Raw genomic sequence first — 25,923 nt, forward strand, 5'->3', positions numbered from 1 at the left:
GTGGGTTCGAGCCCCGCGTCGGGCTCTGCGCTGACTGCCGGCTCAGAGCCTGGAGCCTGTTTCAGTNGATCTCGCGGTTCGTGGGTTCGAGCCCCGCGTCGGGCTCTGCGCTGACTGCCGGCTCAGAGCCTGGAGCCTGTTTCAGTCTGTGACTCCCTCTCTCTCTGACCCTCCCCTGCTCACGCTGTCTCTCTCTGTCTCCTAGAAATAAATAAAACATAAAAAAAAAAACACACTAATTTGAGATACACATTTCAAATCCCCTGGCTCAAGTTGAAGGGTTTCTGAAACAGTATACTCAGATGAAGAGAAAGAAATTCCCAAATTGGAACATGTGAAAAGCACGGTGAAGGATGGAGAGGGTTGAAGGCTTAGGATAGAAGCTTACGAAAGACCAACAGAAACAAGGAAAAATAGAAAAAGGATGAAAATACGTATGGGGGGTTGAATGGAGGACATAGTTGGACTTCATCCACCAGTTTTGCTTCCTCTGCAGATAAGTAAGTGTTCACTTAATAAATTTCCATACGTGAGGGATGCCTGGGTGCTTCAGTCGGTTAAGTTTCCAACTTCGGCTCCCCTCATGATCTCACAGTGTGTGAGTTCGAGCCCCACCAATGTCGGGCTCTGTGCTGACAGCTCAGAGCCTGGAGCCTGCTTCAGATTCTGTGTCTCCCTCTCTCTCTGCCCCTCCCCCGATTGCACTCTGTCTCACTCCCAAAAAAATAAACATTAAATAAATAAATAAATAATCTCCATCTGTGAGGCAGAAAACAAACAAACAGCATATCTATAATAACTACTAGTATAGTTTGGTACCTTGATCTGTACCATTGCTTTTGAGCTATTAACGCTAAGGTCAACAAAAGAGAAAAGAAGAAAGGCAAATGACATCTCAGTATTCTTATGAAAATAGTTTTGCCTTTGCTGACCCCTTAAAGTGTCTGGTGGACCCTTACCCAAATGCACCAGACTTTGAGAATCACTACTCTCTGTGATAATCACCTTGCCACATTGCAGGTCTCATCTCCTATCACTCTCTGCCTTGGTGAGAAAGTTCCACCCAATTAAGGGTATTTGCATTAGCTGTTCCCTTGGCCTGCAACTCTCCACAGGATGGTGTCCTTACTGTTAGCAGATTTCAGCTCAAATGGCACCTCCTAGAGGCATTTCTTTTGATTGCTCAGTTTTAAAAACACCTCTTTCCCCTAGTCATTCTCTATTACATTACCTTGCTTTCTTTTCTTTATAAAAGTTATCATTTAATACTGTCTTGTTAATTAATTAAGTCCCCCCCTTATGGGGGGTGGGAATTCAAGAATTTAAGTTCTGTGAATTCAAGGAATAAACTGTCTTACTCATTTCTGTATCTCCATCTCCTAAAACAATGTACTCAAATTCAATAATATTTATTAAATAAATGGATGTTTAAAAAGGATCTTGATGAAGTAAAAGAATAGGTGGATTTGGCAGTAATTTGAAAAGTGCAAAGTCTTATATGGTGGTTTATTATAGTTTTCAGTATTAATTTCCTGATGACCATAATCTCCTGAAAATTATCTTCGGTTTTTAAATATTATTATAATCGGAGCTTAGTATTTTCTCTAAACCAATATAGAACTTGTATTCTTCAATTTTCCCCTTCTCATTATTACACTTGAGTGAAGTGCAAAACATTTTAGGATTAAATGAAGAAGCTAGAAAGACACTTAATATAATCCTTCTTACTTTAAAAAAAATAAAAGGTAACTTCTTCCATAGTGGCTTTAGGGGACAGTGTAAAGGTTAAAAACTATGAACATGATCAACTTGGGGATTTTTGAAATTTTTACAATAATGAGACTTCGTATTCAGGAACATGGTAAGTCTGTCCCTTTCTTTAACATCTTTATTGATGTATCTAAATGAAGTTTTACAATTATATATATAAGAATGCTGTACATTACTTGTAAGAATTATTCATAACTCATATTCATATTTATACATATGTTTGTTATTATAAATAAATTATAAGTTGTATTTTTTAATGTTTATTTATTTTTGAGAGAGAGAAAAAGTGTGAGCAGGGGAGGGGAGGGGCAGAGAGAGAGGAAGACAGAATCTGAAGCAAGCTCCAGGCTCCCAGATGTCAGCACAGAGCCTGATGCAGAGCTCAAACTCACTGATCATGACCTGAGCCAAAGTTAGATGCCCAACCGACCTGAGGCATCCAGGTGCCCCTAAGTTGTATTTTTAAATCTATAATTGTTTATGGATAGAAATGAAAAGGTCTTTATATTGATCTTGTATCTCACAACCTGCTAAACTCTCGTATTACATACTATAATGTAGTAGATAAAATAAATTTTCAGCATATGAAAACCTTGTTTATTAAATGATATATTTCTCTTTTTTCTTTTTTTAAATGTTTATTTATTGGGGGGGGGCAAAAAGAGGGAGACAGAGAATCCCAAGCAGGCTCCTCGCTGTCAGCACCATGTGACGAACCATGAGGTCATGACCTAAGCTGAAACCAAGAGTCAGAGGTTTAACCGCTTATTTTATATTATTCCCCTCCTTTCTGATTTCCTGTTTTCACCTAACAGTATATATCTTGTTGTGTTTCTTATTTTAAAGATGATGCTTTTTAACATTTTCCATTAAGTGTGATGTTCACTCTAAGGAGTTTGCTTTTGCTGTTATTTTATTCAGATTCTCTTATGTTATAAGTGCTATTTCCTTCTATTTCAAGTTTTCCAAGGTTATGATCATAAAAGAATGCTTTAATTGTATCATTTTTCTGCATCTGCTGTATTGTTTTTCTGCATCTACTGAAATGATCAAATACCTTTCTACTTTAATTTTTATTTTATTTTATTTACTTATTTGTGTTTTTTAAGAGAGAGAGAGAGCATGCAGGAGAGGGGCAGAGGGAGGGAGAGAGCGCATCCCAAGCTCCATGCTCTCATTAAAAAATAAAAGTAAGGGCAAGCAAGAGTCTAACACTCAACTGACTGAGCCACCCAAGTGCCTTTACTTTTATTTTTTAATGAGAACATTATATTAGCATATTTTATCACGCGTTCCTGAAATATACCCCACTGGGGCATGATATATTTATTTTCTTATTTATATATTTTTAGATTTGTTTGCTAATGTTTACTTGGATTTTTGGATTTTGGATTTTTGCAGTATGTCTTGAATGATATTGATCTGTAATTTACCTTCATAATATAAGAAAAGACTGCCTTTGGTTTGGGATGCCGAGGTTGTACTAATCTCATAACATGCATTGAAGAGTATTGTTTCTTTTTCTATTTTTCAAAAGAGTTGTATAAAAGACTGGAATCATCTGTTTTTAAATGTTCTTGGAGGGTGTATTGTAAAACAAATACAAAAATGTAAAAACCACAAAGGGAAAGCTAGTTTTTCCTCCTGCATTAGATTTAAGAACTTCTATTCATCAAGCGCAGTATAGAGAGACTGAAAATACAACTAAGAGAAATAAGTGTATTATGCATAATTGCCGAACGACTGTGCAGGTTACCTTAAAACACCTACAAATCAGTAAGAAGTAAGCAATGAAATATAAAGTGATCCATATAACTTTATTCTAATCAGTATCCCCCCTCTATTCTGGTCCACCTTCCTTGTACAGGTGACAATTTTTATTAATTTCACTTTAATCATTCCAGATTTTTAAATGCATAGGTGAATATACATATTACTTTATAACCTTCTTTCTCATCATACCGACATTACTTACTGGTAAAAATCCAGAAGTTCTTCCACGTCTGTGCATAGAGATCTTCTTTATTCCTATTTTATTTTTTTAATGTTTTTCTTTTTTTTAATTTATTTCTGAGAGAGAGAGAGAGACAGCATGAGCAGGGGAGGGTCAGAGAGAGAGGGAGACACAGAATCCAAAACAGGCTCCAGGCTCCAGGCTCCACAACAGAGCCTGATGTGGGGCTCGAACCCACAAACCGTGAGATCATGACCTGAGCCAAAGTCGGTGCTTGGCCGACTGAGCCACCCAGGTGCCCCTCCTATTTTATTTTTTAAATAGCTGGACAGTATTTCACCCTATAGATTTTTCATTTGTATAGGCAGCCTCCTATGTTTCGAACAATGGATTTTCCCCAAAGAGGAACAGCCTTGTACCCATGTTATTGTACAGTTGTATCAGTGCTTATGAGAAATAGATTCCCAGAAGGGAGATATTTGGGTCAAAAAGCAATGCAACCTATAGTTTTAGTGAACAATGCAAGATTACCCAGAATGTGTGAGAATACCTAGTTCTTCACACACCCTCAGACAGAATCTGTTGTTCAATTTTTAGACTTTGGGTTGTTTAATAGGTGAGAAATTATATTTTGTTAGAGCTCTAATTACCTTGCTCTTATTTTTTTAAATGTTTTATTTATTTCTGAGCGAGAGAGAGACAGAGAGAGAGAGAGAGCGTGAGCAGGGGAGCGTCAGAAAGAGAGGGAGACACAGAATCCGAAGCAGGCTCCGGGCTCTGAGCTGTCAGCACAGAGCCAGACACTGGGCTCGAACCCATGAACTGTGAGATCATGACCTGAGCCGAAGTCGGTCGCCTAACTGACTGAGCCACCCAGGCGCCCCAACCTTGCTCTTATTAAGAATTATGTTAAGAATCTTTTTAGAAGTTTAAAGATAATTTTCACCAGCTAGACAATTTTAGGGTGACAGTACTTTGAAGATGTAATCTGCTGTCTTCTGGCTTCCACTGATGCTGTCAAGAACTCCTCTATCTAATCCTGATTCTTTGTTATTTTCTTTCTAAAGGTTTTTAAAAATTGACTTTTTTTTGTCTTTTGGGTTCTACACTCCTGCCACAAAGCTCTAGGTTATTTCTTTTTATTTTTGTATTTGAGATTCACTGACAACCCTGATCATGAGGATTGATTTTTGGATCATTTCTGGATACTGCTATTAGCTCTTCAAAGATTCTCATTCTCTCTATTCTTTCCTTTTTAAAGTTCTACTAGAGGTATATCATCTCATTTTACCCTCTAAGGTTCTTTTTTTTTCTTTTTGAAAAAGAGAGAAAGAGAGAGAGAGCACTAGTGGGGGAAGGAAAGGGGGAGAGAGAGAGAGAATCTCAAGCAGGCTCAATGTCAATCTCACAACCATAAGATCATGACCTGAGCTGAAATCAAGAGTCAACTGAGCCCCCCAGGGACCCCTAACTTCTATGGTTCTTAATACCTCTCTCTTATTGTATTGTTTTTCCATATCTGTGCTGCATTTTGGATAATTTCTTCAGATTTATCTTCTAGCTCTCCAAATCTTCTTTTAGCTATTCCAAAGGAATGCTTAAACTGTCCTTTGAGTTGATTTTTTTATAAGTGCCACTGAGATAGAGGGTCATGATGGTCATTCATTCATTCATTCATTCATCATTCATTTGCCTAGGATTGTCCAATTGCTCCCATACCATTTGTTGAAAAGGCTATCTTTCCTCCATTGCATTGTTCTTGCATTTTTGCCAGATATCATATTTGTGTAGCTTTATTCCTGGATTCTCTGTTTGGTTGTAGTGATGGATGGATTTTTCTTTCTACCCAGTGACAACAGTCTTGATGACTGCACTTATACAATAAATCTTGAAATTGCATAGACTGATTCTTCCTTCCTTTTCTCTTTTTTTAAAAATTGTTTTAGCTATTGTCATTCTTTTACTTTTCCACGTAAAATTTAAAGTAATATTGTTTATGCCTTCAAAAAATCTTGCTAATATTTTGATAGAAATTGCACTAAACCTGCATGTCAGGTTTGGGGAGAACTGATACTTTTTAAGATGTTACATCTTCCAATCCATGAATATGATATATCTCTCCATTTATTTAGATCTTACTTGATTTCTTTCATTGGAATTTTGCAGTTTTCAGCCTACAAGAAATGTGTGTGCTTTGTTAGATTTACACCAAAGTATTTTTTGAGTGATTATAAGCAGTATTGTAATTTAAAGTTTAAGCTGTCTTTTTCTCTTCACCTTTCAGAGTCTTCTTTTGCTTGTTTTATATATAATGTCCAAGGGTTTTGGTGTGCTTACCAGGAGAAATAAGTACAAGTACATTCTATCCTATCTTCCTGGAAGTGAAAGTCTACCATTGAATTTTTAATTGTCTTCCTTTACACCATGACTATATTGCTTCCCGGATCCTTAGTTCATAGCTTGCCTCGGTGGGAAGACCAGGTAATTTTTCCTCCCTGGGTCAGCTCATTTTTATATGGCACTCAGTTAACTGAGCAATAAACAGTTAATGACCTGATATGGCAAGAGCTGTCATCCAGTTTTGTGAGGGAAAAGGGAAGGTGGTTGGCCTTAAGTGGTGGTATGGGCTCAGTGCAAAGCTGTTCTGTGTATGCGAGCATTAAAGAAAAGAAAGGGAATAAATAAGGAAAGTGTACAATACATACTTATCTGTGTGCCTTCTCTACACTAAGGAAGGAACGCTTGAATTGTGAATAATGCAAGTCTCCTCTATTTTGTCAAGAAATTCTATTACTTAGTCTAATTTATATATGAAACTGAAAACACATTTTGTATCAACAGTGTAACAGTAATGCAACAACTAGAAAATGAAAGGAAAAACAAGACAACTTCATACTTAGGTATCTAAGTTTCTGTAAGTTTTCCCAGAGTCAAATTAAGGTAAGTGATGAAAGCTTTGATTTCATAGCAAAATGTTTTGTGGAGAGTTCCTTAAATAATTTATATCTAGAATTACTTATGAACTGTTAAAACAACCCAGTCAAGGCAAAAATAAACCTAGGTTAGTTTATGTAAAAAAAAAAAAAAGATGGATTCATAATAAACCAAGTTTACTATACTGAAGTGAGATACCAATTAGAGGTCAGCTCATGAAAATATTTAATACATAATATACTGCCACACAGGCAAAAAGTGTCTCATTTTTCGCTGTAACATAGTACACTCTCTTTATCTTTCTGTTGGCAGCAGAAGAAAGCTGAAGAGGATGTGGTAACAGCAAATATCATAAAAAATACAAGAGAAAGATTCCTGGGAAACCTCCCAACTGCTGGGAGAAGGAGGAATATGGCAGAATTTTAAAAGCAACCATTTAAATGTGATCTCTCTGTTGCTAATCTATAATGACCTTAAGTCCCTTCCTTTTTCCTCCCAGAACCATAATGTGTCCCGGGTATCGGCTAATTCTGAGCATGGCTCCTCCCAGCCTCCAGGGGTGACCCCTGCGGAGCTGATTGAGCTGTGGTAATTCCACTGCCTTTGTTATGATTATTAGAGGCACTGGCCATGTGATATAATCCTGGCCAATGAGCTATGTGGGGAGGTCTTTCAGGGACCTCTCGAAAGATTTCCTTGCTCTTAAAGAAGAGTTAGGAGGGAAATGATGGTCTTTCTGCCTCTGGGCGTAAACCTGTCCAGGCGACATACCTGGACCTGCAGCAGCCATCTCACCACTGCCTGAGATGAAGCCAGCACCGAGGATACCACTGAGCCACTGTCCCCAGCACCACTATACCTTCGTAGGTCATGCTATGTCAGGTGTGTACTTCCTTATTTAAGATACTTTGACTCGGGGGGGCGCCTGGGTGGCTTAGTCGGTTAAGCGTCCGACTTTCGCTTAGGTCATGGTCTCACGGTTTGTGGGTTCGAGCCCCGCGTCGGGCGCTGTGCTGACTGCCAGCTCGGAGCCTGGAGCCTGTTTCAGAGTCTGTGTCTCCCTCTCTCTCTGACCCTCCCCTGCTCACGCTCTCTCTCTCTCTCTCTCTCTCTCTCTCTCTCTCTCCTAGAAATAAATTAAAAAAATTAAAAAAAAAAAAGATACTTTGACTCGGGTGTTCTTACCACTTGACTCAGTCTCCAAACCTACTTTGCTTAAATAAAGGAGGCTGTGGTATATGCAACAAATAAAGTGGCTGTACGCAGAGGAACCGCTAGGTGAGGAAAGAGAACACTGGGAAACTCTTGGTAGAGGAATATTATGTTGCTTTATTCCTTTTTAACTTACGTTTTTTAATCTTCTAGAACCCCCTCTTCCTTTATTCATCCATCCATTCATGAATTCGTTTGTTCACTCACTCAACTTATCCATTATTCATTCAATATATAGCAACACCAAGAAAGATCTTGGTGGTCATCACAACATCTTAAATAATTCTCAGAATGTTCAAACTCTTCTTACTTTCCAGGGCCAGGAAAAAAAAGAACCATGGACACATAAACCTAATTTTCTGAAGTGATTTCCCCACATTTTTCTCCAAGTCAAAAAAGGGTATATTTTCCATCTTAAAAAATAATCTAGGCATTGACTTAGTTGGTTAAGTGTCCAACTCTTGATTTTGGCTCAGGTCATGATCTCATGGTTCATGAGTTCAAGCCCCATATCGGGCTCTGTACTGAAGGCATGGAGCTTCCTTGGGATTCCATCTCCCTCTCTGTGTCCCTCCTCTGCTCATTCTCTATATCTCTACCTCTCAAAAATTAGTAAACTTAAAAAAATGAAAAATCCTATTAATCAGGAAAAATATACGTAACATCCACTGGCCCATATGGCTTTTGATACGGACAAAACTGGGCATGGACCAAAGACTTGTATCTCACGCAAAGTGAGGATATGTTTCTTACCTGGCGTGCTGACAACCACGTATCTTCCTCTCACTCTCCCACATCTAACAGATTCTAATTTTCCAGGCCCTACAGAGTTAATGATGGCACATCTGAAGAGAAAAAAGCTAACTTCAGGCTTGATTTTGTTAGTGTGATCAAAGAAATCACATAAATTAAATTCAAAATCAATGAAGTTTCAATAAAATATCTTGAACTCAGATGTTCTGTTCTTTCCTTATCTGGTAGGTGGGAAGCAGTGATTGAATTCTTAACAGTTATTATGAATATTATGGCAATTCCACACTCATCATTGGTTTTCTGGCATTGATATCTTCCATTTTCTCCAGATGTGTTTTATAAATGATGTCCATTGTCTTCATTTCTTTGGTAAGTTATTTTACTAAGGAAAAAAAGTCACTGAGGGGCGCCTGGGTGGCTTAGTCGGTTAAGCGTCCGACTTTCGCATAGGTCATGGTCTCACGGTTCGTGGGTTCGAGCCCCGCGTCGGGCTCTGTGCTGACTGCCAGCTCGGAGCCTGGAGCCTGTTTCAGAGTCTGTGACTCCCTCTCTCTCTGACCCTCCCCTGCTCACGCTGTCTCTCTCTCTCCTAGAAATAAATAAAAATATTAAAAAAAAAAAAAAGAAAAAAAGTCACCGATATGTATTACTTTGAAACATCTTTCTATACATATATAAATTATTTCTACAAAATTGTCAGATATTATTTTGTCCATGGATTTCTACATAATAAGCTCAATAATAAACATGTAGTGTATTCCAAATTCCCTACTAAACTTCCTTTTGCAGTTTGGGGGGATTATATTAAATGTATAGAATAATCTATAATAATTTGTATGCTTATAGTATCAGATAGTTTTGAAAAAGATCAAGGTATGTCATTTAAAGTATTCAAATCATTCAAGTATTTGAGAGGTCCTAGATTGGTATAGTTTTTAGTTGGTGTCCCTCTATAAATTTAATTTTTAAAAACTCAATGTTCAATATATTTTGTATTAATTTTCTCCCAAGTATTAAAATTATTTGTTGCTGTTGAAATGGGATTTTTTCTTTTATTATGCTTTCATTATATGTTCCAATTGACTGTTGTTTATATACAACATATTACTTTTTGTATTTTAATTTTTAACAAGTCACAAATTGAATTAATTGTCTTAGTGGTTTTTCGTTTGATTCCTTTGGTTTTGTAGATTTACAATGACATCATCTGAAAAACTACTTTTCCATCTTCCCTGCAGAATTTTATGTCTCTAATTTATATCGCCTGGCTAATTGCATAGGCTAGTAATTTCAGGTACTGTTAAATAACACTTGGTGATTTAAGTAACATCTATTTTGTTTTATTTAAACTTTAGATAAAAAGAAAAATTTTTAAGTAGCAAGAGAAAAAAATCCTCCCATACAAGGGAACTCCCATAGGGCTTTTCAGTAGATTACTCAGCAGAAACCTTTCAGGCCAGGAAAGAGTGGGATGATATAACCAAAGTACTGAAAGAAAAAAACCTGCCAAACAAGAAAGTCTACAGGGCAAAGTTGTCCTTCAAAAATGAAGGAGAGATAAAGACTCTTGAGACACACAAAAAATAGGAGAATTTATGATCACTAGACCAGCCTTACAAGAAAGACTGAAAGGAGTCCTTAAAGCTGAAATTTAAAACACATTAGTAAAGGTAAGTATAACATTAAATTTAGAATATTTTTATACTGTAATATGATGGTATATTAATCACTGATTTTAACAGTATTAATTTTTTGATCCATCCAAAGAGAATATCTTTCCATTTGTGTCATTTTTAATTTCTTTCATCAGTGTTTCATAGTTTTCAGGATATAGATCTTTTGCTTCCTTGATTAAATTTATTCCTAAGTATTTTATTGTTTTTGGTGCCATTATAAATGTGATTATATTCTTTATATCCTTTTCAGATAGTGTGCTGTTAGTGTACAGACATGCAACTGGTTTTTGTACGTTGATTTTGTGTCCTGTAACCTCACTGAATTTGTTTATTAGTTCTAACAGTGTTTTGGTGGAGCCTTTAGGAGTTTCTTTATATCAGATCATATCATCTGCAAACCAAAAGAATATGACTTTCTTTCCTTTCCAATTTGTGTGCTTTTTATATCTGCTTCTTATCTAATTGCTCTAGCTAGAAATTCCACTACTATGTTGAATGAAAGTGGTGAAAGTGGGCACCCTTGTCTTGTTCCTGATCTTAGAAGAAGAGCTTTCAACTGTCACCGTGGTATGATGTTAGCCGTAAGCTTGTCACATATGGCTTTTCTATGTTGAGGTCTGTCTGTCTACCAAATCTGTTGAGAGTTTTAATCATGAGAAGATGTTGAATTTTGTCAAATGCCTTTTTTGCATCTGTTGAGACGATCACAAGGTGATTTTTTTTTTATTTCATTCTATTAGTGTGGTATATTATATTTATTGATTTGCAGGTATTGAACCATACTTGCATGCTAGGGATAAATCTCACTTGATCATGGTGTATGATTCATTTAATGTACTGTTGGTTTGTTAGTATTTTGTTGAAAATTTTTGCCTCTGTATTCACCAGGGATATTAGCCTTTAGTTTTCTTTTCCTGTAGTGTCCTTATCTGGCTTTGGTGTCAGGGTAATGCTGGCTTTATGAGTTTGGGAGTGTTCCCTCCTCTTCAGTATTCTAAAAGAGTGTGAGGATTGGTATTAGTTCTTCATAGAATTCACCAGTGAAATCATCTGGTCCTGGATTTTTCTTTCTTGGGAGGTTTTTTTGTTACTGATTTAATCTCCTTACTTGCTGTTGGTCTATTCAGATTTTCTATTTCTTCCTGATTCAGTCTTGGTAGGTTGTATGTTTTCCAGCCTTTTACCCTTTTCTTCAAGGTTATCCAATTCGTGAGTGTATAATATTTATAGTGGTCTCTTACACTCCTTTGTATTTCTGTAGTATCAGTTATAATACCTCCTGTTTCTAATATCATTTTTTTCTTTTCTTATTTAGTCTAGCTAAAATTGTCAATTCTGCTTTTCTTTTCAAAAAACCCACTCTTACTTTCATTGATCTTTTCTATTTTTTAATCTTTGTTTTTTCCTTCCTTATGCTTGCTAAATCTGGGTTTAGTTTCTTTTTCTTTTCCTACTTTCCAGAGGTGTAAAGTTAGGTTGTTGATTTGAGATCTTTCTTCTTTAAAAACAGGGATTTATTGCTATAAGCTTCACCAGCTTTTGCTGCATCTATAAGTTTTGGTATATAGTGTTTTCACTTTCATTTGATTCAAGATATTTATGATTTTCCTTTTGACTTTTTTTTGGACCATTGGTTGCTTAGGAGTGAGTAACTTACACATACTTATGAGTTTTCCAGCTTTATTTATGTTATTTATTTCTAGTTCCATACTGTTACGGTTGGAGAAGATACTTGGAATGATTTGAATCTCTAAATTTGCTATGATGTGTTGTCTGACATAACATCATCTATCCTGGAGAATGCTCTTGGATGGAATCTCCTATATTTGTCTGTTAGATTCATTTGGTCTAAAGTATTGTCCAAGTCCAATGTCTCCTTATTGATTTTCTGCCTGGATGATCTATTCATTACTTAATGTGGGATATTGTCCCCTACATTACTATAGTGTTGGCTACTTCTCCCTTCAAATTGTTGGCATTTGTTTAATATATTTAGGTGTTCCAGTGTTGTGTGCATATATGTTTTCAGTTGTCAAGTCTCCTTACTGAATTGAACCCTTTATCATTATACAGTGACCTTTATCTCTTGTTTGAGTTTTTGACCTAAAGTCAATTTTGTCTAATAGAAGTATAGCTACCTCTATTCTCTTGTAGTTTCTATTTATATGGAATATTTTTTCCATCCTTTCACTTTGAGTCTGCATGTTTTTAAAGCTGAAGTGAATCTCTTATAGGTAGAATATAGTTAGTCTTTTTTTGCCATTGTAATCTTTTCAGCCAGTCTTTTGACTAGAGAAACCAATCCATTTACATTTAAAGTAATTATTGATTTATAGGAATTTCTAGTGACATCTTATTAGTTTTCTAGTTCCTTTGTTTCAAGACATAGAAACAGCCTAAGTCACCACTGATGAATGAATGGATAAAGAGTTTCATATTGTTCACTCATTCCCCTGGAGGCAAAAGCATTGTTTTCCCAGGATGGAGGCAAAAATGGTCATACCTGAAAGGCAAATTGTATTACCTTCATCCATAATGGCTATGACCACATGTTGATCTAGGTTTCCTGATTTGTGTGAAATAATGATTGTTTTCTCTTGCTTCTATCAGTATCTTTCTTAATTTATTTCAATTCATGGGTAACAGAGAAACTATTCAGACTTGCTCTCAATAATATGAAATCAATTCAATAGGCTGTCTTCAAACGTAATTATTGATGTGTCTTCCACAAAGGCCCTCAGTCTACCAGATTCTTCCAAGACAGGTATACTCATTGCTGATACTCTTTCTTGCTTCCAAAGCTGTAAATCCTCTGCTGTACGAGGCTACACTCATAATCACAAAGAAGATGCTTTCACTATTTTCTGCCTTATTTAGGATCTCCTAAAATGTTACCTACCATTCATCTACCTCTTAAAGTTTTAGTTGTTTCAACCAATTACATATTTTTATGCCTCCTATGCTGCCATTTCCAGAACAAAGTAGCAAGCTACTTTCTTCCTAGTATACTTTGGACTTATTGCTCTTGTAGTTCTCATATATATATATATATATATCGTGTGTGTGTGTGTGTGTGTGTGTGTGTGTGTGTAGTATGTATTTCCATACTTGAACCTTAAAATCTCAAGGTGAAATACTTCCTAGTCACTGTTAATTACACCCAAGTGCTAAATCATGTCCTTGAGGAAATTACTAATATTGGTTTGAATGGAAGGGAAAGTTACAAAGCAGGATTTAAATGTAACAAAAATATTTGAGTAAATTATAATTACTGGAAACACTCAAAACTCATGTAATTTCATAAGAAAAACTTAAATCTTTTTCTGTGTAAGATGTATTTTAAGAATGAAGTTAGAGGGGCGCCTGGGTGGCTCAGTCGGTTGGGCATCCAGCTTCGGCTCACGTCATGATCTCACGGTTTGTGAGTTCAAGCCCCACATTGGGCACTGTGCTAACAGCTCAGAGCCTGGAGCCTGCTTCAGATTTTGTGTCTCCCTCTCTCTGCCCCTCCCCTGCTCACACTCTGTCTCTCTCTCTCAAATAAAAACATAAAAAGTTTTTTTTTAAAAAAAAGAATGGACTCTCACAGTCCAAACCGGACATTTTGGTACCATTTGGTACCAGGTTCTTCAACTAGAATTCATGGCTTCATTGAGTGCCTCAGGACAGTAGTCCCTTTGGGTGGTAGCTGTTACCACCTCCAGTATTTGTGGATCCTAGATCCACTAGGAGTCCATCTTCCATAGTGGTTAAAAACAGTTCTTGACAAAATCGGTTTCTTGGAGACCCACCCACTGCTTTCTTAGGGGAATCCCAAGAGACTTGGGCGGCTGATTTCAATTTTGAAAGAACTGGGCGTGGGAAGAAGAGACATGGAATGTCAGCCTATAGGATGTAGCAAGAATTCAGTATAATTGCATAATCAAGAGTTCACTCCATCACAGTCTAACACATCCCATGAAAACTGGGGAGAGACGTTAAACCTAGCCCATCCTGTTCTTACCTGATTTCTTTAAAGTGAGACCATTCTACCATTTCTACACCTTAATCTCATTCAAAACAAATTTCTACAATACATTTCCATTCAATTCTAAATTTTAAAAAACAGGGGCACCTGAGTGGCTCAGTTGGTTAAGCGTCCAACTTCAACTCAGATCATAATCTCAGTCCCTGGGTTCAAGCCCCATGTCAGGCTCTGTGCTGACAGCTCCGAGCCTGGAGCCTGCTTCAGATTCTGTGTCTCCCTCTCTCTCTGCCCCTCCCCAGCTTGCTCTCTGTCTCTGTCTCTCAAAATAAAATACAGACATAAAAATTTTTTAACAATAAAATAAAATAAATTTTAAAAAACAAAATGTAATGTTCTGGACGCTTATGCCCCATGTTCTTGTATAACAAAAAAGCACAGCTGAGGGAAGGTCAAACTCGTACTCTCAAAATAGAAGGCTACACAAAATAATTCCCTACAATATCAAATTCAAATTAAATCCCCTAAATAGCATCGTAGTAAACCTCAATTGCTTCAGAGACTGGAATAAGCTGAAAATATTTACAGACGCACACACAAAGTAATTTCCTTGTTCTTCAGGGTTCCCTGAGGAGAAAGAAATGGCATTCTCAGAACTGAGTTCCAGAGGGCTTCCAGCATACTCTGCTGCCCTGTGACCCATTGCTTTGTTTTGCAGTTCACAAAACATCAGAAGCCCTGTTCTGCTGTTAATGATCACTTTCCTGTATCCTCCCTTCTTGCCTCCATGGTTGAAAGCCTTTGTTTCCCCAGGGCTCAGGAAAGACATGGTTGACTCCTGAAGGTAAAACTGCATCGTCACCATGGATAATTCTTAAATGGTAATTTTGGCCCGGATTATTTGTTCATGCTCTTTGACGTTGTTAATTAATAACTGTGTTTCCTCTGCCATTTCAAGTACTACTCTTTTATTTCATTTCAATTTACTCATTAGGCACACCGAAATATTCCCAGACCATCTGTCAAGAATATGGTTCAATTCAGAACACTCTTTTTAAGTTTTTAATTTTTTTCTTTTTTTAAGTGTTTATTTTGAGAGAGGGGGAGGGGCAGAAGGAGAGAGAGAGGAATCCTAAGCAGGTTCTGTGCTCAGTGTGGATCCCGACGAGGGGTCAATCCTACAACCTGGGATCATGATCTGAGTCGAAATCCGGAGTCAGTCCCTCAACCAACTGAGCCACCCAAGCGCCCCCAGAACACTCTCTTAAAATACAGTTATTGGTTGTGTTTTCCCAGCAAGTTCATGGGCCGTCATGTATTTTGAAGAAAATTCTATTCATCCCAAATCCTTTTCTCCCTTCCTTATAGATTTACAAAGACTTTGCTGCAAAAGAACCAAAGCATAGTCAAATAATTACTTAGAAACTTCCTGCACTTTTAATCTTGTTTACTGAGTTTTCAGAATACAAAGCCATTACTCATTTAGTCCTTGAAAGTTTCATCTGTTTTCAAAGCCAAGCACACATTTTTAAACTTCCCTGAAAAAGTCAATAACTGATATTATCAGACACAGTTGTTGCCAAATCTTTCTGCTATAAATCACTATGACAGCTCTCATGCTTTGTATATTCTTCAACTTTTTACACATTAAGTTTTTATCATTAACTGAAATCTAGAGAAAAGAATGCTTTATTCAGCTTTATAGCCTGTTACTAGACCAGTCTCTTAAATATAAGAGTTCAATAATATTTTAGAGAAAGTCTCTATATTCATAAAATAAAACATATAGGAGCTGATTTTAAATGTAACTTGAAGAAATTTATTCCTAGGAATACTCTAAAATTTATATTTTATTTTGTTTTTATTTTTGCAAGCTTATAAATGTTTAAGTTCCTGGTTTTCATTTAAGATGAATTTCAAGAATAAAATCTCATCTATAGCTAAGATTTTCCTTCTCTCTGGTAGGTGTTCTCCAATCAGATTCACAGCTTCCCTGATCTCTTCGTGAGAGCAATTTCCTTACATGAAAATCACCATCACTTCCATTGTCTTTATGGATCCCAGATCTCCCATCTACCAGGGTCAATCTCTCACCATGTTTGAGTACAAGAACCTTTGACAAAGTAATTTGCTGGACACCTATCCATTGACTTTTCAGGGGACCCCAAAAGATTCTCCGTCCTAGACGGGTAACGGGTTTTGATTTTGATAGAACTGGACATAGGCCTATAAAAGATGACGCAAACAAATTTCAGTTAAAAACGCAGATGTCATGTCTATACACAAAATATAACTAACGAATGACTCTGGTCACTACATACAGTTATGACGCCAGATTTGACACTGTGTCAAGAGTTGAATAGTGAGAGATATTTTTGTTTGCAGGGGAAAGACTGCGTGATAAACTGAGACGTCCATTCAAATAGGTTTAAGGAATTTCTTTCATTGAAAGTATGTAAAGTCAATGTGACAGAATAGAAGTAGAAAAAATGTTTTCAATATACAAATATGAAAATTTAGGTCACCACAACGAAAAACTTACATTTTTAATCATGGGATCTAGCCCATAAAGACATATGATGCCTCAAAACATTACATATTTACCTCATCTATAAATATTCATAAAGAAGCTAGTGGCTATTTCTCGGAGACAGGGAGAAAATATCACTATATTACAAAATCTGCTAAACTAGGAAAACTGTAAGTATCCATATGACTTTAAAGATTTTTTTCAATGTTTAAATTTTAAATTGGTTTCAGTTTCTTGGAAGGTCAGTCATTATAACTATTAAATCATTGTGTTGACTGATTTTTCATGTGAATTGACTGTTTTTTAATATGTAATTTGTTTTAAATACCAAAAAATCCCTTCCTAAATGACATTTTGAAAACCTTGAGATTCATTCCACTGTCTTGCTATTTAAAAAGATTAATAGGGGATCCTGGGTGGCTGAGTTGGTTAAGCATCCGACTCTCGACTTCGGCTCAGGTCAAGATCTCATGGTTCAAGAGTTCAAGCCCCACATGGAGCTCTGCACTGACAATGTGGAGCCTGCTTGGGATTCTGTCTCCCTCTCTCTGCTCTTCCCTGGCTTGCTCTCTATCTCTCTTTAAAATTTAAAAAGAAAAAACTTTAAAAGAGTAGCTTAATAAATCTCCAAATGATTTAATAAAAAATATTAGAGAAGTCTTCCATGCGACTATATTTTTAAAGCTTGGTATCTACCAAATACCAGATTTATTGTAAAACTTTGATGTGAACACGGATCTGCCTCTTCACTATTCAACAAAATATAAGCCTATAATTAGTGAAGACTGAAGTTGAGAACTCATCAGTAGGTCTGTGAACTGGTTAGATACTGAGACAATTCCATATTCCATGGACAAGGTTATGGATTTTAATCGTGAAACCCAACTGCCTACTTCAATTCTTGGCTATACTACGTAAGATTCTAGTGGGGATTAAATAAGTTAAGATTTGTAAAGTGGTTCTAAGAACAGTGCCTTGCACATAATAAATATCATATTAAGGGGTTTTTTTGTGTTTGTTTTTTGAAATACAATTAGGAGCTCCTGATTGGCTCAGTTGGTTGAGCTTCCAACTCTGGCTCAGGTCATGATCTCATGGCTCGTGAATTTGAGCCTTGCATGGGGCTAGGTGCTGTCAGCACAGAGCCTGCTTCCGATCTTCTGTCTATCACCCTCTCTGCCCCATGGCCCCTTGCACTCTCTCTCAAAAATAAATCTTAAAAAAAATACAATTAAAATATAAAAGTACCTATTTGATACTAATGGGAAAAAAATTTAATGGAATTGGGGTCAGAGCAATTGTTTGGCTCATTTAGCTCCTATTTCACACTATCTTTACTTCATTCTATTAATTAGGAACAGTTAAATAGGAGATCTGAGTGAAAGACAGCTACCAATTAGATGAGCAAGATGCGTAGATGTTTCCACCTGAATCAAAGGGTTAATTCTATCAAGCAACCTGTGGGGGTCCCCAAAATAATTATGAACATTTCTTTAGAGGAAATTATATGCATTAGGTTTTTAAAGACTGAATTGCAGAAATTATTAAAACTCTTCAAATTAATTAGAATCACCATACTTAACCATTCACTGGGCCAAAAATAAACTCTTTCCTCTTAAAACTGGCCATTAGCACCTATCTAGTAGAAACAGACTGTCGGAAGAAAATGTATTTAATGCACATCCAACAGCAACACATTTTAATACATTTTTAAATATTTTAACTATAATTTTTAAAGGCCGTTTATGACTCATTATTTATGCTTATTGTAGAAAATTGGAAAGTATAGGAAAAGTATAAAGAAGTAAAAATTTCACCCTAATGCTACTCCTCAGAAAAAATAAACTTTAACATTCAGTGGATTTTTATGTAATTTTTTTCTCTGCTTATTTTTATGATTTCAGTTGAAATCATACTGTGTGGCCAATTTTCCATATGGCCTTTTTAATCTGAAACTATAATTATCTGGTTAATAACAATGATAAAAATTTCGTGACTATAAACTATGTCATTTATCCTATGAAGCACTCTAATTTACCATTTTCCTTAATGTAATATTTAAATGGTCTTTTTTGTCTTTTTAAAATACTGCTGTAGAAAAATTATACATGTGTAGAAAATTTTCTACCTGTATTTTGGATCCTTTCCTCACAGCAGATCCCCAAAAGTAGACTATTTAAGGCTTGTGATGTTTATTACAAATTTTAGTTGTGACTCAGCTAAATAGATTTCATATGATTAATATTTCATGTCATCTAACTAATAATTAGAACCTTAAAATACAGCTAATAGTTTTTATTATGTGATTTCAGCTTTGACATGTGAATTTTGTCTTCTTTCAGCTTCTCAGGTTGGAAGTAGATATGTTCACAAGTCTAATAAGACTTAATACCTGTTATTAAATTATGTAGGAGAATCAGATATAATATTTCTACAAATTTCTATTAATTATTCACAGAAACCTAAAAGAGGAAGACTAAATCATGGCAGGATATGAAGAGAGAAAGTGAAATATGTGATTTGGGCTCCCAAATGTTTTCATTCAAATATATTTGGATAAATTATGATACTGATAAGGAAGTCAATCATAATAAAGATAATGGGGAGTACAAACCGCATCATCTTTACCTTGATATTCATAATCAACAAAGCATTTCCTAAAAGAGCACTGTGCTCTCTTAACTGCAGTAAGCAGCTTGGGCTCTGATTATATGAATAATTATATGAATGACTGCATCTACTTTGGACCTTAAGCGGTATCTATGAAAGATTTCATATTCAACAAAAATTGGAAATGAGAAGAGTAATAAATTTTGATCACAAAAAATGTAACAGTCTGGCTTCTGTTAAATCAGTCTGAAATCAGAGAATTCACTGATGAGAGAGGGGACAGCTGTCACCATCCATCGCTAAGTGACCAATAAAAGCTTTAGAAATGTGCTTCATTCTCATCTCAGATCCTTCCTCTGAAAGAAGAGTTAAGAACTCGACGTGAAATCTATTGGTGAGACAACGACTTAACAACTTTATTAGTTTATATTTAAATTAGAAGTGTAGACACCTCTAACGTGGTCAAACCTACAAGCTGTTTGGAGCAGAAATCAAAACTTCTGATTAGAAGTTTAAAAACAGGTAAAAGGCAAATCAAATTCCTTAAGAATTCAACAAGTTGAGGAGGGAATTAAAATATTTATGAAACATGATTCATTTTAAAAATGAGGAGTGCAGATGTTATATAAGGGTACAAACTCAGCAGGAGTATTTTTAAGCCCCAGAGATCTAAGGCACAGACGGTATAGTGGATATGGACAATACTGTATTATAATCATCAAACTTGCTAAGAGACTGGAACTTCCGTACTCCACCCACTTTAAAAAAAAAAAAGAGAATAATTATGATACATGATTGAGGTGCTAATTGTATTAACATGTTGTGCACCTTAAATTTACACAATATGTCAAATATATTTGTATAAATTGGCATTTTTGAAAAAAGAAAAGAAAATGGAGAGTAATAATGCCATTAGTAGAGGAAGAAAGCAAGTGGTAGAGGGAGAGATAATACAGAAGTGGTGTAAGGAAGAAGATTCTTTGCCAGCCCTCTATCCAAGAGAATAAGATTCAAATTCCATCCTTTGGAAATAGTTTTGCTGCTGACTTGAAAATGCTCCTTAATGAATTCCTAAAATTGCAAGTGAAAACAACACTTCTATGTGAAACATACTGTGGCAAAGTCTTTTTGACAACTAACATTTGAATCTCAAGTAATGTCAAGCTGCTCTATAAACTTCACATGTTGTCAAAGGTAAACACAAGAAGATCGCAACAGATATATTTTTCTGAGCTCAAATTACGGTTCTAAGTAGCGTTTTTGTTTTCCTGACTTGATGCAAGTGCAAAGGAAATTTCCATATTTCAAACTCCATTTAATTGTGCAATTGAGGAGTGTCCACCTTTACTTCAATTGGAAGTGACTAATGGGCAATGTAGTGATATGCTGAAAGGCAAAAGATGTCATCCAAATGAGAAGTGTGCTAAACTAAATTCGTATGCTTATGAGTTAATATCAATATTTGGTGTATCTATGTGAAAAGTAAATTTTCAAAGTTGAAATTTATAAGATCTTAAAACACACTAGCATTCACAGATGAACATTCACAATTTTGATGAGAATATTGATTTTGAACCCCCAAATAAGCAAAAGGTTATCTCCCTTGCTCCAGAATTCCATTCTTCTCCTTAGTAGACATATACTATCAAAATATTTAATCAGTTATTATTATATTATCTTTTGAATTTCCTTAATAAAAAATTGTGGAAATTTATTTTTTACTTTTATATGAATGTTTACATAATATACTTGATTTTTATTCTTATTCACCCATTATATCCTGAAATATGTACTATATCTGGACCTTCACAAAAGTTCGTCAATCCCTAATATAAAATACTGTCATATTGGCATTATAGTGTAGTTTTCTTACTGAGTATATGCATTGGGGTGCCTGGCTGGCTCAGACAGTAGAGCATGTGACTCCTGATCTCTGGGTTGTGAGTTCAAGTCCCATGTTGGGCATGGTGCCTACTTAAAAAAAAAAAAAAAAAAAAGGAATGTGCATGGATTCTAATATTAAACATGATCATATTGCTAATCTAGTCATTGTCAAGAGATTGATAATTTCTAGTGATTATTTTTCTGTTCCTTGTATTTCTATGGTTGTTTTATGCAGAGAACAGGAGTTATATTTACAGCTATCTAAATCTTATTTAATAAATATTATTTTATTTTTTGAGTATAGAACTCTTTTAATGTTTGTGTATTTTTGAGAGAGAAAGAGAGACAGAGTGCAAGCAGGGGAGGAGCAGAGAGAGAGAGGGAGGCACAGAATCTGAAACAGGCTCCAGGCTCTGAGCTGTCAGCACAGAGCCCACTGAGGGGCTCAAACTCGGGAACAGCAAGACCGTGGCCTGAGCTGAGGTCGAATGCTTAACTGACTAAGCCACCCAGGCCCTCCAATATTTATTATTTTAAATAATGATATAATTAAATTATTTTTCCTGCTAAACAATTAGTATATATGAATTTTGACATTAAAAATGAAGGCATAATATTGATACAGGATAGAATAGAGATGCAGAAGCCTAAACAACTAGAACAGTAGATAAGAAAATATGCTAGAAGAAAATACTGCAAGTTTTATGATACTTCTGTACTTACTGGCCATGTTGTCCCATTGTCTTTTGTCCATTTTTCTATAGGTTTATTTGAACTTGGTTTCAGTTTTTATCCAACTGTTGACCTGGTCTGTTGCATTCCTCTTGGACCACAGGACAAATGAAATATCCAACAGTTGGAGGTCCCCAAAACACTAGGCCTGGGAACTACTTGGCCTTTGTTCACGACATTTGTCCCCTAAGCTTGGTGTGGCCTTCCCCTTCTAATACCATCTGATCTTTGAAGACAGCCCTAAGCCTGACAAAATTGGTTCTGTACACCAACAGCACTTCATTCATACCACTCAATTAGAGTAAACCACATACGTACCACCATCCGGATGTCTCCCCTCCCTCTCTACTCGGAAAATAGAAGCTTCTGGGGAGCAGAGACAGTGCTTATTTATCGCTGAATCTTCAAAAGTTATCAGTACTTGGAACAAAAGAGGCATTAAATGTTCAAAGATCAGAAGAGATTACTACTAACTTCAACAGCATTCCGTTCACATGGCTAAGGGAGGCATTACAGAGAAGCTTTAAGTTCTTTAACAAACATTTGTAGTAAGGCATTTTAATTTTTTAAAAATATTTTATTTATTTTTGAAAGGGAGAGAGAGAGAGAGAGAGACACTGTGCGCCCGAGGAGGGGTAGAGAGAGAGGGAAACAGAATCTGACGCAGGCTCCAGGCTCCGAGCTGTCACCAGAGCCCAACGCGCGAAGCTCGAACTTGTGAACTGCAAGATCATGACCTGAGCGGAAGTCAGACACTTAACCGACTGAGCCACCCAGGCACCCCTGTAAGTAAGGCATTTTATTAGTCAACTTCGGAAAAATCTCAGTTCCAATTTCAGATACTCTATTGTGTTCTCAAATCATGTGACCCAGTTTGGGTTCGGAAAACACGATTACTTTAGGACTGGCTAGTACTACCATGGGACTCAGACAGACAAATATAAAGATTTCCTGTGCTCCAATAATTTGGTTATAAAGAGCAGAAGACATGAGTAAAAACAGGTATGCTGCAAGGGAGAACATGAATTCTATTAGGCAGTTGGGAAGAAATAAGGCCATCACCAAAAATACAAGCGAAAAAAAACTAAACAATGCCTAGTAAGTTGAATACTTAAGGAATAGATATCATGAACTGCCATACAAATACTTATTTCCATGATCCATTGGGGTCCTAATCTTCACCCTTAAGGTGACCCATGCTAAATTGGGAGATTTAATAGGTGCATTATCCATCTACCAACTACTCACATTCACCCTTTCACGTTCAACAAATACAGAGACACAAAAGTGTGCCAGTCTTTGCTGTTTACGTAACTCCGTTTTTTCATTTGCATTAAAGAAATGAAATGTAAATTTCATTCTGGGACTGTCTCAGTACCCTAGAAATTTAATTAATACCAGAATCATGAACACACTTCAGTCTTTATGGAGTAGGGGGAAATACTTAGAAGTGAAATATCGGCAAACAGGGCCAAGAGGCCTCCATGGCAGAAGCAAGGTCATATAAGGGTTAAGGTCAAAGGGTGCATGATCTAACACGGTTGGGTCCAATTCTTGCCTCCAATTCTTACTCCCCCATTATGTTTCCTCGTCTGTAAAATGGTAATAATAAATACTTAATAAGTTTGCTGGGGAATCAAACTTAGTAATGGGGCACGAAGTGTTCCAAAGCGCCTGATCCCCAATAAATGGTATGCCAGCCTCTGCCGAGAGAACGCTAGACACGTTTCCAAGTGAGCTCGGATCCCGCCTCGCTCCACCGGCGGCCCCTGCCGGCCGGCACAAAGAAGGCTCCCCAGAAGGGCCCTCGGACAGTCCGCCCCTCGCTCCGGGTTTCCAGGCCACAGCGCGGAATCCCTGGGCAGGGCCGGCGCCTACACAGCTTCCTCGCCCGCATCCTTTCCACCGAGTTCGTCAGAACGCGGGCCTCCATGCATCTCCCTCCCACAGCACCGCCGACGGCTCAGAAAAGGGCTCACCGCCCCCGGAGCAGCAGCAGGACGCTTCCCCACGCCCTGGCCGCACTGCCGGCTGACCCCGGACCGCCACGGCCAGGGGTCAGAGGGAGCCCCACCCCCAGGCATCAGGGCCGGGGTGCTCCCCCGCTCCATGCCCCCGACTGTGCAGCTGGCGCCCGGCAGGGGCCTTCCGCCTCCCGCTTCGCGCGCGCTTTGCCGCCTTTATCCGGCGTCCGCACTTGGGTCCCCTCCTACCCAAACGTCAGCAAAGCAAACATTCACCTCGGGCGGCACCGCGGCGCGAAACGCCGGAACAGCGCCCGGCATCGGCGCGCCACGCCCTCTTCCGCCTTCCAAGGCGCCCGGCAACCCTGCGGCCCGCGCGACGAGCCGCCCCTCTGACGCGTGGCCCTCCGGCCCAATCGGAGACAGCGGCAACTAGCCCTAATTTGCATAGGAGCCTGTATATAGGCTCAGGGACAGAGAGCGCCCCCCCCCCCGGCTGCTTAGAAGCCAACCACCGCGTCTAAAACGTGCTTCTTCTGCGGTGAAGACGCCTCCTTCCCCCACGCGCTGTGCAGACCGTCCGCGGCGAGCGGAGCGGGCCCCCCGCCCAAGCGCTGCCGCGCACAGCCCTCCCCGGACGCCCGAAGCCCGCCGCTAGCCACCCGCCGGGACAGGCAGCTCCACGGCGCAGGGCTGGGCGTCGCTAACGCGCCGACCCGCGTCTACACGCCACATGCGCACAGTGAACGCCGAGCGTTCGCTCTTTCCTTGACGTCCTGGGGGCCCTTAGAAGGGCCGTTAGGGACCCGCAGACAAGCCGCCGAAGCCGTACAAGGTGCGGCCCTGGCGCTTCAGCGCGTACACCACGTCCATGGCCGTGACGGCCTTCCGCTTGGCGTGCTCCGTGTACGTCACGGCGTCGCGGATCACGTTCTCCAGGAACACCTCGAGCACCCCGCGCGTCTCCTCGTAGGTGAGCCCAGAAAGGCGCTTGACGCCCCCGCGGCGGGCCAGCCCTGGATGTTGTCCCGCAAGACCTCCCGGTGGCGCTTGGCGCCTCCCTTCCCCAGCCCTTTGCCGCCTTTCCCGCGACCGGACATCCTCCCGGCGTAGAAAGCACTCAACTCCGAAGAGCGAGAGGCTAGTGGCTACCGGAGCGTAGACCAATCCTTATGTTGCCTGGCGGCGGACCTGTTTGAAAACCTCGAGCAAGTGGGCGGAGCCACTTGCTGCGAAGGGACCCCCCCCCCCGCCCCCCACCTTCCCGTGATACGGGAGGGAGCTGTAAGCAGAACGAGACTGACTTTCTTTCTTGGGAAAACTTTTTGTTATTTGTACTATAAACTCGAGGAAAGACTCGGTGGTGTTTCGTTTTCTCAACGCTTGAATAAAAATAGGCCGGATCTCATGCGCGCTGGTTCCTCTCCCCTCCTCCTTCCCCACTACCCCCAGTCTCGCGCGCGGTTTCTATTTATTTTTCGAAAGGAATACTTCCTTTAATAATACAATTCCCAGACTAATACGAAAAATAAATAGTAGCTGGGAATGCATTATGTCTTGTTAGATTTCAAAGCAATTGGCTTTACACCTCTTCATCTGTGGATCTTTTTAAGTCACTAGTAGGAGGCAGAGGAGGTGTTTTAATACTTCTTTTTTTCTTTTATGACCCCTGCAAAGAAAGAATTAAAATTCTTTTTTAATTAAAATTAAAATTCTTTCCAAATCGGTTAAGCGTCCGACTTTCGCTCGGGTCATGATCTCGCGGTTCGTGGGTTCGAGCCCCGCGTCGGGCTCTGTGCTGACTGCCGGCTCAGAGCCTGGAGCCTGTTTCAGTCTGTGACTCCCTCTCTCTCTGACCCACCCCTGCTCACGCTGTCTCTCTCTCTCTCTCTCTCTCCTAGAAATAAATAAAACATTTAAAAAAATTAAAATTCTTTCAA

General features: G+C 38.4%; 1 protein-coding gene across 1 annotated transcript; it reads right to left on the reverse strand.

The window, feature by feature from the left end:
* Positions 1 to 24,629: 24,629 nt before the first annotated feature.
* LOC120236864 (histone H4) lies at positions 24,630 to 25,200 on the reverse strand. Its single transcript, XM_039239906.1, is given in 2 exon segments — positions 24,630 to 24,996; positions 24,999 to 25,200. Coding segments are annotated over 2 exon segments (300 nt in total). The 5' UTR covers positions 25,084 to 25,200; the 3' UTR covers positions 24,630 to 24,781.
* Between the last annotated feature and the right edge of the window lie 723 nt (positions 25,201 to 25,923).

Source organism: Hyaena hyaena, unplaced genomic scaffold (genome assembly GCF_003009895.1).
Source record: "Hyaena hyaena isolate Hyena2069 unplaced genomic scaffold, ASM300989v1 scaffold_164, whole genome shotgun sequence".
In the NCBI taxonomy this organism is placed as follows: domain Eukaryota; kingdom Metazoa; phylum Chordata; class Mammalia; order Carnivora; family Hyaenidae; genus Hyaena; species Hyaena hyaena.